The sequence below is a fragment of the Choloepus didactylus genome, chromosome 9 (genome assembly GCF_015220235.1).
Source record: "Choloepus didactylus isolate mChoDid1 chromosome 9, mChoDid1.pri, whole genome shotgun sequence".
Classification (NCBI taxonomy): domain Eukaryota; kingdom Metazoa; phylum Chordata; class Mammalia; order Pilosa; family Megalonychidae; genus Choloepus; species Choloepus didactylus.
Window position 1 is genome coordinate 91,317,136 of NC_051315.1, and position 15,581 is coordinate 91,332,716.

General features: G+C 36.2%; 1 protein-coding gene across 1 annotated transcript; it reads left to right on the forward strand.

The window, feature by feature from the left end:
• Positions 1-1,889: 1,889 nt before the first annotated feature.
• Positions 1,890-15,569, forward strand: C9H2orf69 (chromosome 9 C2orf69 homolog). Its single transcript, XM_037849426.1, has 2 exons — positions 1,890-2,357; positions 11,988-15,569. The coding sequence occupies exons 1-2, from the start codon at positions 2,025-2,027 to the stop codon at positions 12,813-12,815; spliced, it is 1,161 nt and encodes a 386-aa protein (XP_037705354.1). The 5' UTR covers positions 1,890-2,024; the 3' UTR covers positions 12,816-15,569.
• Positions 15,570-15,581: the final 12 nt, after the last annotated feature.

Below are 15,581 nucleotides of genomic sequence, written 5' to 3' on the forward strand. Positions count from 1 at the left end.
AAATAGATATTGCAGGAATATCAACAGGACCTGTGAGAAGGAACTGCAGTGTAAAGGACTTACCATAATTGACATATATGCCTAAACTGATGAATTGAGAACTGTTCCTTTCTCCTCTAGGGTTATGAAAACCCTCAACTGGGTAACAAACTTGTGCTTTACTAAAATCTGTGGACCTTCACTCTGTCCTCTAAATATTGACTTGTATTTCATAAAGAACTCAATTATCTTAGAGAAAATGGGACAACTTTGTAGCATTTAATGTTTACTAAATAAATTTTCTTTCTAAAACCCAAGAACTCCTGATCCCTTTCTATGGTGACATTTAATTAAAAGGTCATTGGTTTGCTAATGATGCAATGCACTATACAGGAAATGGGTTAGCTTTTACAATAGGAATTTATTAGCTTACAAATTTATAATTCTATGGTCATGAAAATGCCCAAATTAAGGCATCAACAGGACCAATACCTTCTCTGAAGACAGGCTGCTGGATTCGAGGTTCCTCTGTCAGATATCAAGGCATATGGCTGGCATTTGCTGGTTCTTCACTCCCGGGTCTCATTGCTTTCAGCTTCTAGTTCCAGTAGCCTCCTCTCTAAGTTTCTATGGGTGTTTCTTTCTTAGCACCTCTGGGGCCTTGATCTCTCTGCGCTCTCTCCAAATATTTTTGCCTTTTATCCTCTCAGAAAAGACGAGTAAACAATTAAGACCCACTTTGAATGGGCTGGGTCACTTCTCAATGAAACAACCTAATCAAAAGGTCCCACCCACAACAGGTCTGCTCCCACAGGGATGGATTAAAAGAACATGGAGTTTTCTGGGGTACATAACAGCTTCAAACCAGTGTGTGTGTGTCTGTGTCTGTGTCTGTGTCTGTGTACTTAAATATATCTCAGTATATATACATAAAAGAAAGAGAAATTATATTTTATCATTTTCTTATTTGTATTCCTTACTTCAAGGCTATGTATTAATATTTATACATGTGGAGCAAAGAAAACCGTTTATGTGCTTAAACACCCACATATAAATTCAGAACAGTTATATATAAAGTGTTTAGTTCAATGCCTGGCCTATAGTAAGCCCTGAACAAATGATAGCTGTAATTTTTATAGCTCTCACTATGTTCTTCCCCACAAATTTCTTTAGAGTACCTTGCCTCAAAAGCACCTGAGTTTAGAGTAATAGAGCCACGAGCACACCCCCCCTCACTTCAGCATACATTTAGTCAACTCTTATTCCTACACAACTATGACTTTCCTACATTGTTCAAACTGAAAACATGAAAACACCAAATCCTGTTGGCTGCAAACACTACCCACTGCAAGCATGTAAGCATGCCATTTTTTTTTTTTTTTACCATATTCCCTGCACCCAGAAGTAAATTAGATTTCATACCTATCACAGCTGCAACTCTGTGAATCTAGAAATCTTCCTGTATCTAACTAATTCTACTCAGAAAACTCGAGGATATGAGAAGAGATTCCCTTCACCCAGGGCACGTTGAAGGCTTCTCACAAATTTCTGTACGAGACAGAATTATTATCCTTATGGCTTTGGTACTGTCGCCCTTGTAAGGACTGAAGGACTAGATAAACACCACCTAAAAGGTGAATCTACCATAACAAAGCATGGCAGACTTTTCAAAACTCAGATACTTACGGTCGCTCTGGCTGCTGCGCATGCGCCACAGCTGCCGCCCTCACGCTCAGAGTCCTGGGCTTTTTCCCTACTTCTTTGCTCGTCTCAGTCTTTCCCAGACTTCCTTTCGAACTTCCCGGCTGCGGCAGAACCCACCAATCACAAACGTTTCCTACGACCACGCCCCGCGAATCCAAGCCAGATTTTGCGCACACCCCGCCTTCTATACGCACGGTGCGCACGGACGTCTTCTCTGACGCCGCCGTCATCCCCGCGCCTCCTGGCTCCCTGGGTCGCCCCGCCGGCCGTTAGGCGGGCTGCCGGGGTCCTTCTGTCAGGACCCCTACCCTGTCTCTGAACCGCTCTACGGGCGGCGACTCATGTGGGGGTTCAAGTTCCTGCGGTCGCCGCCACTGCTGCTTTTGCTACCGCAGCTCGTAATTCGAGGGGCCGTGTCCAGTTCTGAGGCCAGAGCCATGAACATAGGCAGCAGCAGCGCCGCGCCATGCTCCCCCTCTGCCGAGGGGCGCCGCCATCAATGCCTGCATCTGTCCGCGGTGCCGGGAGCCGATCCACAGCGTAGCAATGAGTTGCTCCTGCTGGTGGCGGCAGAGGAGGGACAGGAGCAGCAGGGCCTCGGCGGGGACTGGGCAAGGGAGGAGCCGCAACCGCCGCCCCAGCATCACGTCCTCTATTTTCCCGGTGATGTGCAGGTAACCTGGGGCCAGCTTGAGCATCTGTTCCTTCCTTTTGTGCAGTACGCTTTGCCTAGATTTCCCCTCCTGGCTGGTGCCCCTTACTTTGCTTAGCCTGAATACACCCACACGTGCACTCACGAGGGTAGTTCTTCCATTACTCCACGAAATCCAAAACCGTCCTTTACACGTCTCTCGCCCCTTCCCTATGGAGCTCCATGGGGAAGGTGTCCTTGGAGGGATTCGACCTCGAAAGAGCCAGCTGTCATTCCAGGCTTCGAGGAGGTGGGATTTGAGGCATATAAATAATGAGAGGCGTAATATGTATTTATTCTATACGTTGGTTTCTTAGAGAACTGTGTGTGTGTGTTAAGATAGAGGACACAGAGATTGCTTTTAAATTATCACGTAGTGTTCAGAAAACGCTGGCAGTAATTAAAAACAAGGAAACAAAAAACCACTACCAGGTTATGATACTCAGGAACCCTAAAAAAGAAACTAAGGTGGAAGAAAAGGGAGAGTAATTGCTAAGCACGCCAATATTTTGATGCTTAGCTGAATTCTCTACTTTTGTTTTTGCATGTGATTTTTTTCATCTATCTTTATTATTAATTTTATAGCTACGGGCAATATATCCGTGGTTACGTTGTCCTTGAAAGATGAGTCTTGATATTGAACTGCGTTGTTTGCTATTGTAGCTATTAGCCATGTGTGGATTTTTAGTTAATTAAAATTAAGTAAAATTAAAAATACAGTTCCTCAGTCTCACTGGCTACCTTTTAAGTCCATATGTCTTCTGGATATTGTATTGGATGGGGCAGATATGGAACATTTCCAGAGACAGTTTCCATCATCACAGAAAGTTCTGTTGGACAGTACTATTCCAGGCAGGTAAAGCTGGATGTGTTTCTTGTACCATGAAACAATATTGGTGGGTGGGTTTTTTTTTGTTTGTTTTGTTTTGTTTTTAACTTTTCATGAATTAGCCTCTTACTTTGATTTAGGTAAAGCAGTCCTACCATAATTTTTCAATATTTAGGGTCCCTGAAGACCTTAAAGGATCCTGAGCAAGTGAATGTAGGTCCTGTACTTCTTCCTTCAGTTCTCTTTCTGCTACACTGAAACTAATTTAACTTTTTATTTTGAAAGAATTTCAAATTTGCAGGAAAGTTGCCCACATAATACAGAAATAATGCCGAGAACTCCCCTTCCCAGATCAAATACACAGATTTACCAACTTTTAACATTTTGTCACATTTGTAATTCCTTCCTCCTTCCCTCCCTTCCTCCATCATCTGTCGACCTGTCATCCATCTACCTTCTCAAGCTTTGAATGTAGATTGCATACATCATGCTCCATTCCCTTTACCGTTTAATACTTCCATGTATATTTCCTAGGAACAAGGGTATTCTTTTATGTAGCCCCATTGAGTACAGTTATCAAGTTCAAGAAATTTAATATTGATATAAAACAGCAGTCTATATTCCAATCTTTTCTTCTGTCTCATTAATGATATTTTGGGCATTTTCTCTTCCATCATTAGATCCAGTGCAGGGTCCTGTATTGTATTGTCTCTTTAATCTCTCTTTTTAAATTGTAATAACATATATACAACATAAAATTTCCTATCACAACCACTTGCAAAGCATACAAGTCTGTGGCATTAGTCACATTCAAAATTTTGTGCTACCATCACTACCACCAGTTACTGAAATTTTTCCATCACCCCAGAGACCCTGAACCCATTATGTATTAACTCCCCATACACCCTCCCATCCTGCTTTTGGTGCATGATTTTGCATATTTTTAGTTACTTCATATGAATAGAATCACACCATATCTGTCCTTTTGTGTCTGGCATATATTACTCAACATGATGTTTTCAGTGTTCATCCAAGTTGAATCATTTATCAGAATTTCATTCCTTTTTACAGTTGCGTAACATCCCATTGTATGTATTTACCACATTTTGTTTATCCACTTATCCATTGGTAGACACTTTGGTTGCTTCCACCTTTTGGCTATTGTGAATAATGCTGCTATAAACATTGGTGTACAAATATCTGTTTGAGTCCTTGTTTTCAGTTCCTTTGATTATATACCTGGAAGAGGTCTTGCTGGTCCATATGGTAATTCTATGTTTAACTTTTTTGAGGAATTGTCAAACTGTTTTCTAGAGAGGCTACACATTTTTTCTCACCAACATTGTATGAGGATTCCTATTTCTCCACATTCTCCACATCCTCACCAGCACTGGTTATTTTCTATTTGTTTTTTAAATTAATTGCCGTTGTAGAGGATGTGAAGTGGTTTCTCATTGTGGTTTCAGTTCATATTTCCCTAATGACTAATGATGTTGAGCATCTTTTCAAGTTCTTATTGGACATTTGTATATCTTTGGAGAACTCTGAATTCAAGTCACTTTGTAATTGAGGTGTTTGTCTTTTTGTTGTTGAGTTGTAGGATTTATTTTTACATTCTAGATATTAAATCCTTCTCAAATAGGTGGTCTCCAAATATTTTCTCTGATTCTGTAGGTTGTCTATTCACTTTCTTGATAATGTCCTTTGATACATAAAAGTTTTTTAATTTTGATGAAGTCTAATTTATCTTTTTTTTTTTTTCTTTTTTGCTTGTGCTTTTGGTGTAAAGTCTAAGAATCCTGAAGATATCTTCCTGTTCTAAGAGTTTTATAGTTTCAGCTTTTGTATTTAAGTGTTTGATCCATTTTGAGTTAATTTTTGTATATGGAGTGAGAGAGGTCAACTTTCATTCTTTTGCATATGGGTATCTAGTTTTCCAGCATCTTTTGTTGAAGAGACTCTTCTTTCTTCATTGCATGACTTGGCATCCTTGTCAAAAATCAGTTGGCCGTATATGTGTAGTTTTATTTCTGAACTCTCAGTTTCATTAATTATATACCTCTCTTTATGGAAGTACCACACTGTTTTGATTATTGTAGCTTTGTAATAAGTTTTATAATTGGGAAGTGTAAGTCCTTCAACTTAGTTCTTTTTTAAGATGGTTTTGGCTATTTGGGGCCCCATTGTAGTATTTTAAAATTATAAACAATGTCTTTAAAAAGTGATAATCCAGTAGCTTTAATTAAACAGGTATTTAAATACATAGAATATTTTGGGTAATTGAAAATAAAGCAAAATTCATTGAAACATAAAAGCATATTTCTTTCAATAAAAATGAAAATAATGAGGCTATTGTTTTGTCACCTTAACAAAAATCAGTTGGCCATAAATGTGAGGGTTTATTTCTGAGCTCTTGATTCTATTCCATTGGTCTGTATGTCTGTCCTTGTGCCAATACCACACTGCTTTGATTACTATAACTTTGTAGTAAGTTTTAAAATTCGGAAGTGTGAGTCTTCCAACTTTGTTCTTTTTCAGGATTATTTTGGCTATTTGAAGTCCTGTGTAATTCCAAATGAATTTGATGATTAGTTTTTCTATTTCTGCAAAGAAGGAATTTTGGAATTTTCATTGCGATTATGCTGAATTTGTAAATTGCTTTGGGTAATATTGACATCTTAATGATACTATCTTGTAGTCCTGAACATTGGGATATCTTTCTATTTATTTAGGTATTCTTTAATTCCTTTTGATAATGATTTATAGTTTTCATATACAAATCCTTTAAATCCTTGGTTAAATTTATTCCTAAATATTTTATTCTTTTAGTTGATATTGTAAGTGGAATTTTCTTGATTTCCTTTTTGGATTGTTCGTTGTTAGTGTATAGAAACACCACTAGTTTTAGTGTGTTGATCTTGTACCCCACCACTTTGCTGAATTGCTTTATTAGAGATTGTTTTTGAAATTGATACTTTAAAAAGATACAAACATGCTTTGTGCCCTGAGCCAGATAATGGTTAAGATGTATGGAATATTTTCTCTTGCTCTGAAAATAATTGGCTGGTCTAATTGCTGATAAAAACTATGAAAAAAACTAGCATTTAGATTTAAGAGAATTAATTTACTCAGTTGGTGCTCTTTTGCTCAGATTGAGAAAATAGCATGTGGCATTGCTGACAGCAACTTGCGGCTTTGCGTGTGCATGCCTATGATGGTGGTGGTGGTGGTGGTGGTGGTGATAGTAATGATAACTGAATTTATTTAGCACCTACTAAATAGCACCTACTAAATAAATTTATTTAGCACCTACTAAGTGTTCTTAAAATGTGCCAGTCAGAACACCACCAGCTACCCCAATTCATTAGAACCTAAAAAGGGTTGTCTAAAGTGTGCGTAAGAGTGCCCACCAGAGTGACCTCTCGGCTCCTTTTGGATTCTCTCTGCCACTGAAGCTTATTTCATTTCCTTTCACATCCCCCTTTTGGTCAAGAAGATGTTCTCTGTCCCACGATGCCAGGTCTACATTCCTCCCCGGGAGTCATATTCCACGTTGCCAGGGAGATTCACTCCCCTGGGTGTCTGATCCCACGTCGGGGGGAGGGCAGTGATTTCACCTTTCAAGTTGGCTTAGCCAGAGAGAGAGGGCCACATCTGAGCAACAAAGAGGCATTTGGGAGGAGGCTCTTAGGCACAACCATAGGGAGGCCTAGCCTCTCCTTTGCAGCAACCGTCTTCCCAAGGGTCTTCAGATGAGGTTTAAAAAGTGCTAAGTAAATGGGAATATTATCTCCCTTTGTTTTGATGTTATCCATTTCTTTATGCAGCCTGACATCCTATTATCCTTTTGCATAGTGATGTACCATTAACGTATGCCAAGTGTGAAGTGCTATAAATACTGTAGGTCTTTTAGAGAAGAGAGGATATTGCATCAGAAGGCTATGAGGCCAAATGGCGTCATTTGAACTCTGATTCTGCACTTTTTAGATTTGAAATCAGTGTCCAATTGTTGTGTCTCTCTCTGTTGCAGTTGTTTCAACTATAAAATGAGAATAGTAATTTATAGGTTCAATGAGGATTAAATATGTCAATAGCCAATGAGTTTCAGTCCCTTCTCATCTTCCAGATGACTTTAATTGTGGAGTACCTTAGTGGTTAGTTTTTGGTCTTTTCCTTTGTCTGTATTTACTCTTAGTGATCCCTTTCAGTCTTAGTGCTTTACATACTACCTGTACCCTGACAGCCTTCTGTATTTGTATAGCCTGGATATATTCCCTGAACTTTAAAGTCGCCAGTTGCATGTATATTTCCTTTTCTTTATTTAACAGACATCTCAAACCTAAAATCTTTGGATCTTTACCCCTAAACCTGCTCTTCCTATAGTCTTCCTCATGTCAATAAATGGAAACTCTACCTATTCAGTTGCTCATGTTAGAAATCTTGAAGTCATCCTTCATTCCTCCCTTTCACACCTCATATTCAATCCATCAACAGATTTGATGGCTTAACCTTCTAAATGTATCTGAAAGTAATCAAAATAATTATTTTAAAATGTAAGTCAAATCAGGCTACATCTCCACTCAACTCTCCAGGGGCTCCCCATGTCATTCAGCGTAAAAGCCAGAGTCCTATAGATGGCCTGCAAGGCCCCCAAGGTCTACCTTTTCCCATTGCCTCTCTGACCTTGCTTCCATTTTCTGTCTTTCTCTGCTCTAGCCATATCAGCCTTCTTGTTGTTGCTTAAACATGTCAGGCACACCTTGCTTCAAAGCTTTGTACATAGTGCCTGGAAGAATGTTACTGTAGATATTTGTAAGACTCATTACCTCACCTCTTTCAAGTCTTTGCTCAGAAGTCACCTCAGTGAGGCCTTTTCTGACTATCCACTTTAGTAACCATATATATACATACACACACAGGCTTCCTATCAACTTTTCCCCTTTATTTTTATCCAATTCCCTTACTATATTAATTACTTATGCCTTTTGTGCTTTGTCTTCCACCACTAAAATGTCAGCGTCATGTCTGTTTTGTTTACTGATATAACTATGATACCTAGTGACTGGCATGTAGTAGTTTTCAACAGATAATATGTTGAGTGAATGAATGTACGTAAATATATCAAACAATGCATGAAGCCGTTGGTAAGTAGATGACAAGCATATACCCTGGGGCTTCCTGTGCTCTGATAGGTAGACCTCTTAAGTTGGGTTCATTTATGGTAGTTCTGGCTCTTCTGTTGGAGATGTTCACTTTATGCTCAGGAAAGATACCCCTGTATTCCACTTTTGATGGAAGTACAGCTTGCATCCAGTGTAGTTCTCCTTGCTCTGCTATAAGGATAAGCTATCTAGCTTAAATATTTATCATGAATGTCTCCAAGTTCTTGGAGACACATGTCAAGTTTTCCTAAAAATCTTTAGTAACTTCAGTAGCAGTATGGGATGGACCTATATATTTTTTTAGGTCAGCAAGCATTTAACTTGGAATAAGCCACCCTTTAATCTCTGAAACTATGGCCTCCTGGGATTAAGTATTTTTTAACATCTAAGACAAATATTAATATTAAAGAAACTCAAACTCTCAGAAGGAGTTGACTATCTTGGGAAAATTATCAAAGGACATGAACAGGGAATTAAGAAGAAATGAAAATTGCCAGTAAACATAGAAAAAGCTCAACCTGATTAGGAATCAGAAAATGCAAAGTAAATAACAAAATGAGACATCATTTTATCATAGCAGCAAAGATAAAAATAATTGCTAATAGCCGGTGTAAGCAAGGGTGTAGGAAAATAGGCACTCTTGTATACTTCCTGTGGGAGTATAAAATGGTATTAATCTTTCTCATGGAAAGTCTAAAAATTATGATACAAATCTGTATTTATTAATATGGAATCATGTCTATATTTTTAAGTGAAAACTATGTATAAGCTTGTTTGGAGAGAGAAGTAAAGAATGGTCTCTTGTATACATACATTTGTGTATGTATGTTAAAGAAAACTGGAAGGCTATCCACCAAAATTTTTAATAATGTTTACCTCTAGTTGGTGGTTTTATGGATGGTTTTTCTATTTTCCTTATATCTTTGTATATAGTCTGAATTTTTGTAGTGAATATTGCTTTTGTTAATTTTAACTTCAAAATAGTGTACATATTGTTAAAAATTCTGGTTATGGTTATATTTTTAAAAATAAGTTTCCCTTTTACTCCATCTCTCCAGGTTCCCGTTATCTTTCCCCAAGACTACCATTGTTACAGGTTTTTATATCCTTTCAGAGATATTCGATGCTTATGTAAACTTTTTGTCTTTTAAACACAAATATCACAGCATATAGGGTTTTCTAAAGCCCTTATCTTACAACCCATATGAGTACTCTAAAAGTTGCCTTATTCTTTTGAAGCAAAAATAAATATCCAGATACATATTTACTTACATGGGTATGCAAGTAATATCAGTGAGATAATTCCTAGAAGTGGAATTACTAGGTCAAAAGAGAGGTACATTTTAAACTGTTTGATATATATTGTAATTACTGTTAGAAATAAAGAAAAATCAACAGAGCTATTTATCTTTTTCTCACACCCTATATCCAAATCCATCAGCAAATCCTGTTGACTCTACCTTCAATATATATTCAGAATCTGGCCATTTCTTACCACTTCTACTTGTGCTACCACTCTGGTTCAAGCCACCATCTTCTCTCATCTGGACTGTATTTTAATAGCCTCCTTTTGGCTCTTCTACTTTAGCTATTGACTCTTCACACACAGGAGCCAGAGTAATCTTTTCAAAACAGATTATTTCAGCCTTCTGCTCCAAACCCTTTCAGAGCAAAAGCAAAAGTCCTCAAGGTATCTTACAAGGCCCCTTAGAATTGGCACCTCCTCTTCCCCCAAAAAATGTCTCTGCCCTCCTTTGTGATCACTTTTGCCCTTCATTCACTTCACTAGAGCCACACTGACCTCATTGCTGTATCTTGGTTTTGCCAGGCGTTCTTCTACCCCAGGACCTTTTGCAATTATTCCTTCTGCCTGAAATATCCATATGGCTCACTTACTCAGTTCTTTCAGGTTTTTCTCAACTGTCACCTTATTGGAGAAGCCTTTTCAGACCACCCTTCGTTAAACAACAATCTTTCACTATCTCCAAAACCTTGTACTCCTTTCCCCCTGCTTTATGTATCATAGTCCATGGCATGTATCACCATCTCATGTGCCTTGTGCTGTCCAAAATGGTAGCCACTAGCCCTGTGTGGTGGCTGTTGACAACTTGAAATGTGATTATTCTAATTGAGGAACTAACTTTTTAATTGTATTTAATTTTAGTTTATTTAAATTTAAATTTAAAAACTGATACTAGATTCAGTTCCTGGAAAATCTTTAAGAAGAATTGGAACAACTTGAATATGTGAATCAACTTTTTCACCTATAAATTTTATGAATTCTGAACTTAGATTTCATAAAATTCATCAAGTATTTCCAATGAAAATTGAACATCCAAATAGAGATGTGCTGTAAGTGTAAAATATACACTGGATTTTAAAGACTTAGAAAACAAGAATATCATATTCTCTCAGTAATTTATATTGGTTATCTGTTGGAATGACAATATTTTCGATACACTAGGCTAAGTAAAATTTCACCTGTTACTTTTTAAAATTTGGCTACTAGAAAATTTTAAGTGTGGATCCTGTTACAATTCTATTGGACAGTGCTGCTATATTTCTGGAGTTGTTTATTATGTTTCTCTGTGCTAGACTTTGAACTCCATATGGGTAGAGTAAGTTTGGTCTGTTCTGTTCCCTGCCCAATCAGTAGATATTCACTAAATTTTTATTCAGTAAATTAATAAATGCTTCAATGAGCCACTATGAATAAAAAGTAAAAGGAAAACAAAATTTACATGTATCTAGGGATCTAGGAAAAAAGATATTGTTTTTATATATAGATATATATATCTATATATAATGCTTATAAATAAATAAGTAAAAGACAAAGATCCAAATAGAAAAGTGCAAAGGATATGAACAGCACAGGTAGAAAATCAGATGACTAATAAATGCATGAGCAAAATTTCAACCTTATTTTAAGTTTCAGTAAATCCAAATTAAAATGAGTTATCCTATGGCTAAGAAATTTAACAAAAATAAGAGAAAAATTATACATACCTCTCTGAAAGGCAGAATTGTAGCCTATATCACCAATCTTAAATTATCAATATTCTTTGACTTAGTTTTTCCATATTTAGGAATTTAAGGTTGTATCACAGATGTGTACAGAGTTTTCTATAATGTTTCTTGCAGCTTTGTTTGTAACACCAGAATCAAAAAAAACATAGTGTTTAGGTTGCTAGAATAATCTAAAGAGACCTATCCAAAGAAGGAGTGTAGGATGGCAGCTTTAATAGGGAAATATTAATATTTTAAAATCCTGTTTTGGTCAAAAGTCTAATAATTTATATTTTTATTTAATGTATTGGGAAAATTTATCACATGTATGCTAAATGAAATTTATTAAGCTTGTCTGTAATCTTTCTATATTGTTTTATTTTTAAAGTTTCTCCCATGCTCTTTAGTTATATCTTACAATTCTGTCCCTTGTTGTATTTGAGACTTAAACTGAAGAAGTGATTGTTCAAAATCTTATAAACAGAAACCAATGACAAATTTATAGTTTTCTTTTCTAGTGCATTCATTTCTCCACAATAAAAATGGGAAACTATTTTGAGGAAATAGTTTTATGTAAATGTATATTAATGACTGTTTCATTTTTCTTACCTTTCAGAATTATCATGAAATTATGACTCATCATCCTGAGAATTATCAGTGGGAAAACTGGAGTCTAGAAAATGTTGCCACCATTCTAGCCCATCGGTTCCCTAATAGTTATATTTGGGTGATAAAGTGTTCCCGAATGCATTTGCACAAATTCAGCTGCTATGACAATTTTGTGAAAAGTAACATGTTTGGTGCCCCAGAGCATAATACTGACTTTGGAGCTTTTAAGCACCTTTATACTTTATTAGTTAATGCTTTTAACTTAACTCAGAACCGTTTGCTATCAAAGAAGAATGTGAATGCTTCAAATAAGGATTCCAGTGCATCTAACTGTAGATCCAGTTCTTCTCATACTACTAATGGTTGTCAGGAAAAGAAAGAGAGGACTTGTGAAAAATTTGATGAGTCTGCCATGAGTTTTTATCCACCATCACTAAAGGGTGCATCTTTTACTTTGATTGGATTCAGTAAAGGTTGTGTTGTTTTGAATCAGTTGCTTTTTGAACTGAAAGAAGCCAAGAAGGACAAGAACATAGATGCCTTTATCAAAAGCATAAGAACCATGTACTGGCTGGATGGTGGTCATTCTGGAGGAAGCAATACTTGGGTTACTTATCCAGAAGTCCTGAAAGAATTTGCAGAAACAGGAATTGTCGTTCAGACCCATGTAACACCTTACCAAGTACGCGATCCAATGAGATCTTGGATTGGGAAGGAGCACAAGAAATTTGTTCAGATACTTGGAGATTTTGGTGTGCAGGTGACTAGCCAAATTCATTTTGCAAAGGAAGCACCTTCTATAGAGAATCACTTCAGGGTTCATGAAGCATTTTGAGACTGCAAGAATATTAATGTACTTTTCGGTGGAAGAGCATAAGCACTTTGTCATAAATTCAGATGAGATGTATTTCAGTAGATGCATTGTCATTTGGGGGGTGGGGAAGCACACATTCCTAAAGTATGAGTATAATGTGCAATAGTGTTCCTTGCTTGTGAATGTGAGCAGTTTTTATTTGGACTGTGTTCAAATGGCTGTTAATTTGAAATCTGAAAAGGAGAAGATTTAGATTTTGAAATTAAAATAAAAGAGATATAAGAACCTTAAAAATGATGAGTTACAGTATAGCTTTATAAAAGGTAACTAAAATTATTATTATTGGAAATCATTGATTTTCTGAGTAATGTTTTAAACTAATTTTGGTGACACTGTAACAGTAATTAGCTATTTTGACACTCAAAACTTTTGATGGAAACACTCCATTTCTCTTCAGACAAAGCAAAGGCACACTGATGTTTTCCATAATTTTGGAGTAACTGTACCCTGTCTCTTGTATTTTGTAAATTCATGGACTCATTCTTTAAAATATTATGAAGTGGTATTTCCTCCAGAGTCCAAATATATTTGTTTCCAAATATCCAAGACTGTGTAATAATGTAAAGTTGAGTTTTACAAACATATTACATTTAAGTACTGTGGCTTAATTTTTAATTGACAACTTTTGGATAAGACATTTTGGGGTGTCTTGAATCGTAGCCAAAAAATTCTTTTGGAAAACTGATTTAAATGGAACATAATTATGTATATTAGGCAAAATCATACTACAGAGCAGATTTCAAATCATCTCATTCTATCAGTCTTTTGAAAAAGGTCATCTTGGGTAAAATAAATACATAAAATTCTATAAGCTGTATTTGTTAGTGTTCTATTGAAAAGGAGACAGATTCCACAGATCTAAGTCAATGTTTCTCCGGAAGCATGATTTTGTATGCCAAAAGAACAACAGCTCTCTTTGCCCAAAATGCAAAATTATATTGCTGTAAGAAAAGTTACAACGGAAAGTTTGAAGACACAAATTTTGGCTCAAAAACTGAATTTGCCTAACATAATTTGTGTGAAGTTTCCTTCTGCCCATTTTTTCTTGACCTAGAGAAATATAATTTGAGAAACCAAGATCTAATGAATGTCACACAATATTGAAACTTGGCTGGCTGTATGCTTCTAGTACAAGGTAGTGGTCATTTTTTTTAACTGATTATTAATAATTAGCTTTTGCAAGTCATGAAATTACTAAGCAGAGAAACATGGTGCTTTAGGACCAAAAGAAAATACGACACTGAAGCTTAATATCTCAGTAACCCAGAAGATTAAATTTATATGGAATAAAAATGTTAATTTCTTGGTTTCTTCCCAGAATTCTATTTTAATGACTCTATGCTACGAATACATTCCAAATATTCAGAGACTCATGAGAAAGTATTCTTACCTATCAAATGCTTAAAAATAATACCCCTTTTTTTTGTGCTTTAACACTTAATTTTATAAACTTTAGAATAGTGTCTTAAGTGTTTTGTTTTGTTTTGTTTTGTTTTAAACAACAAAGTAGTTTTCAGCTGCTTCAGTTTCTTTAACTACCTGGTTCTTTTGAGACTAAAAATTCCCATCAAGGAAACAAGTCAGTCTGATTACAGCCTTTTATTTATTAGTGTGCCTTTAAGCACCATGACTGATTGGATGCCTGTTTTCAGTTTGTTTAATAATCTTGGTTAAATTTATATGTGTGTAATGTAAAACAGTTGAGTTGCCTAATGCTCTAGTGAGGGGGGAAAGAAAGGAGTTACTCATTGAAATGAAAAAAGTGGGATTCAGCACAAGGATTCATAAAAAATCTGAGATATTTAAAAATCTAGGTTCTTCAGCTATCCACAGTCATGTGAATACTTAATTATCATTATATGTTGACTGGGTATTAAGAAAATTCACTGGGCACCAGAAACTGTCATTGCAGCAAATTGAGACAAGGTTGAAAATAAAAATATTCTTGAATTAAAATATATTCATGTTGATCCACATTCAGATATTTTGTTTAATACTTTAAATTTGTCTTTTCTCCATACCTATTTGAAACTGTTTTTGTAAATGTTAGTGGATCTTTTTGGATTGTGCCTTTGCCATGAAGGAGTCAACTGACAAAATTAGTCATACAAATAATGTGGAAGTTGTTACCACCACAGCATGAATGTATAATTGTATTAAAATTAATAATCCACAGAAGTCTTCTTGGATGTGCTTCATATTTACTTATTAGCATTTTTAAAACTCCAGATCTTTATTTGAAAGGAAGCTATTGCTCTCCACCTTGCCAATTTTGGTCTGTATATATGTTTTTATTACCCTCCATATTGTTTTTTTTCAAATGAGCAACTTTGAAACTTTATTGTAAAAATACATTTCATTGTCCCTTTAAATTGCTCTATAAAATTTTTGCATTATTTCCATTTCTTCTGTTGGATTCCTAGAGAACAAAATATCTCACAAATAAATGAATTCTTCCTTTTCTTTGCTAATTATCAAATATCCATATTCTTTTAGCTGTCTTTAAAGAGATTGGATTATGATGTGGTCTGTGTTTCATTATTCATTCATCTAATATTTAAACATGCACCAAAGGCAAGGAAGGCAGAGTTCTAGGCAAAGAGGATATAGTATAGATAAAGTCCCATCATGTGAGTGCGGGACACTGATTACGTGCTTCAACTTGGCGGGCCTGGGCTGGGGGACCTGATCAGCCCCTGGGGAGGGTGGTGGGCACGGGCGACAGCG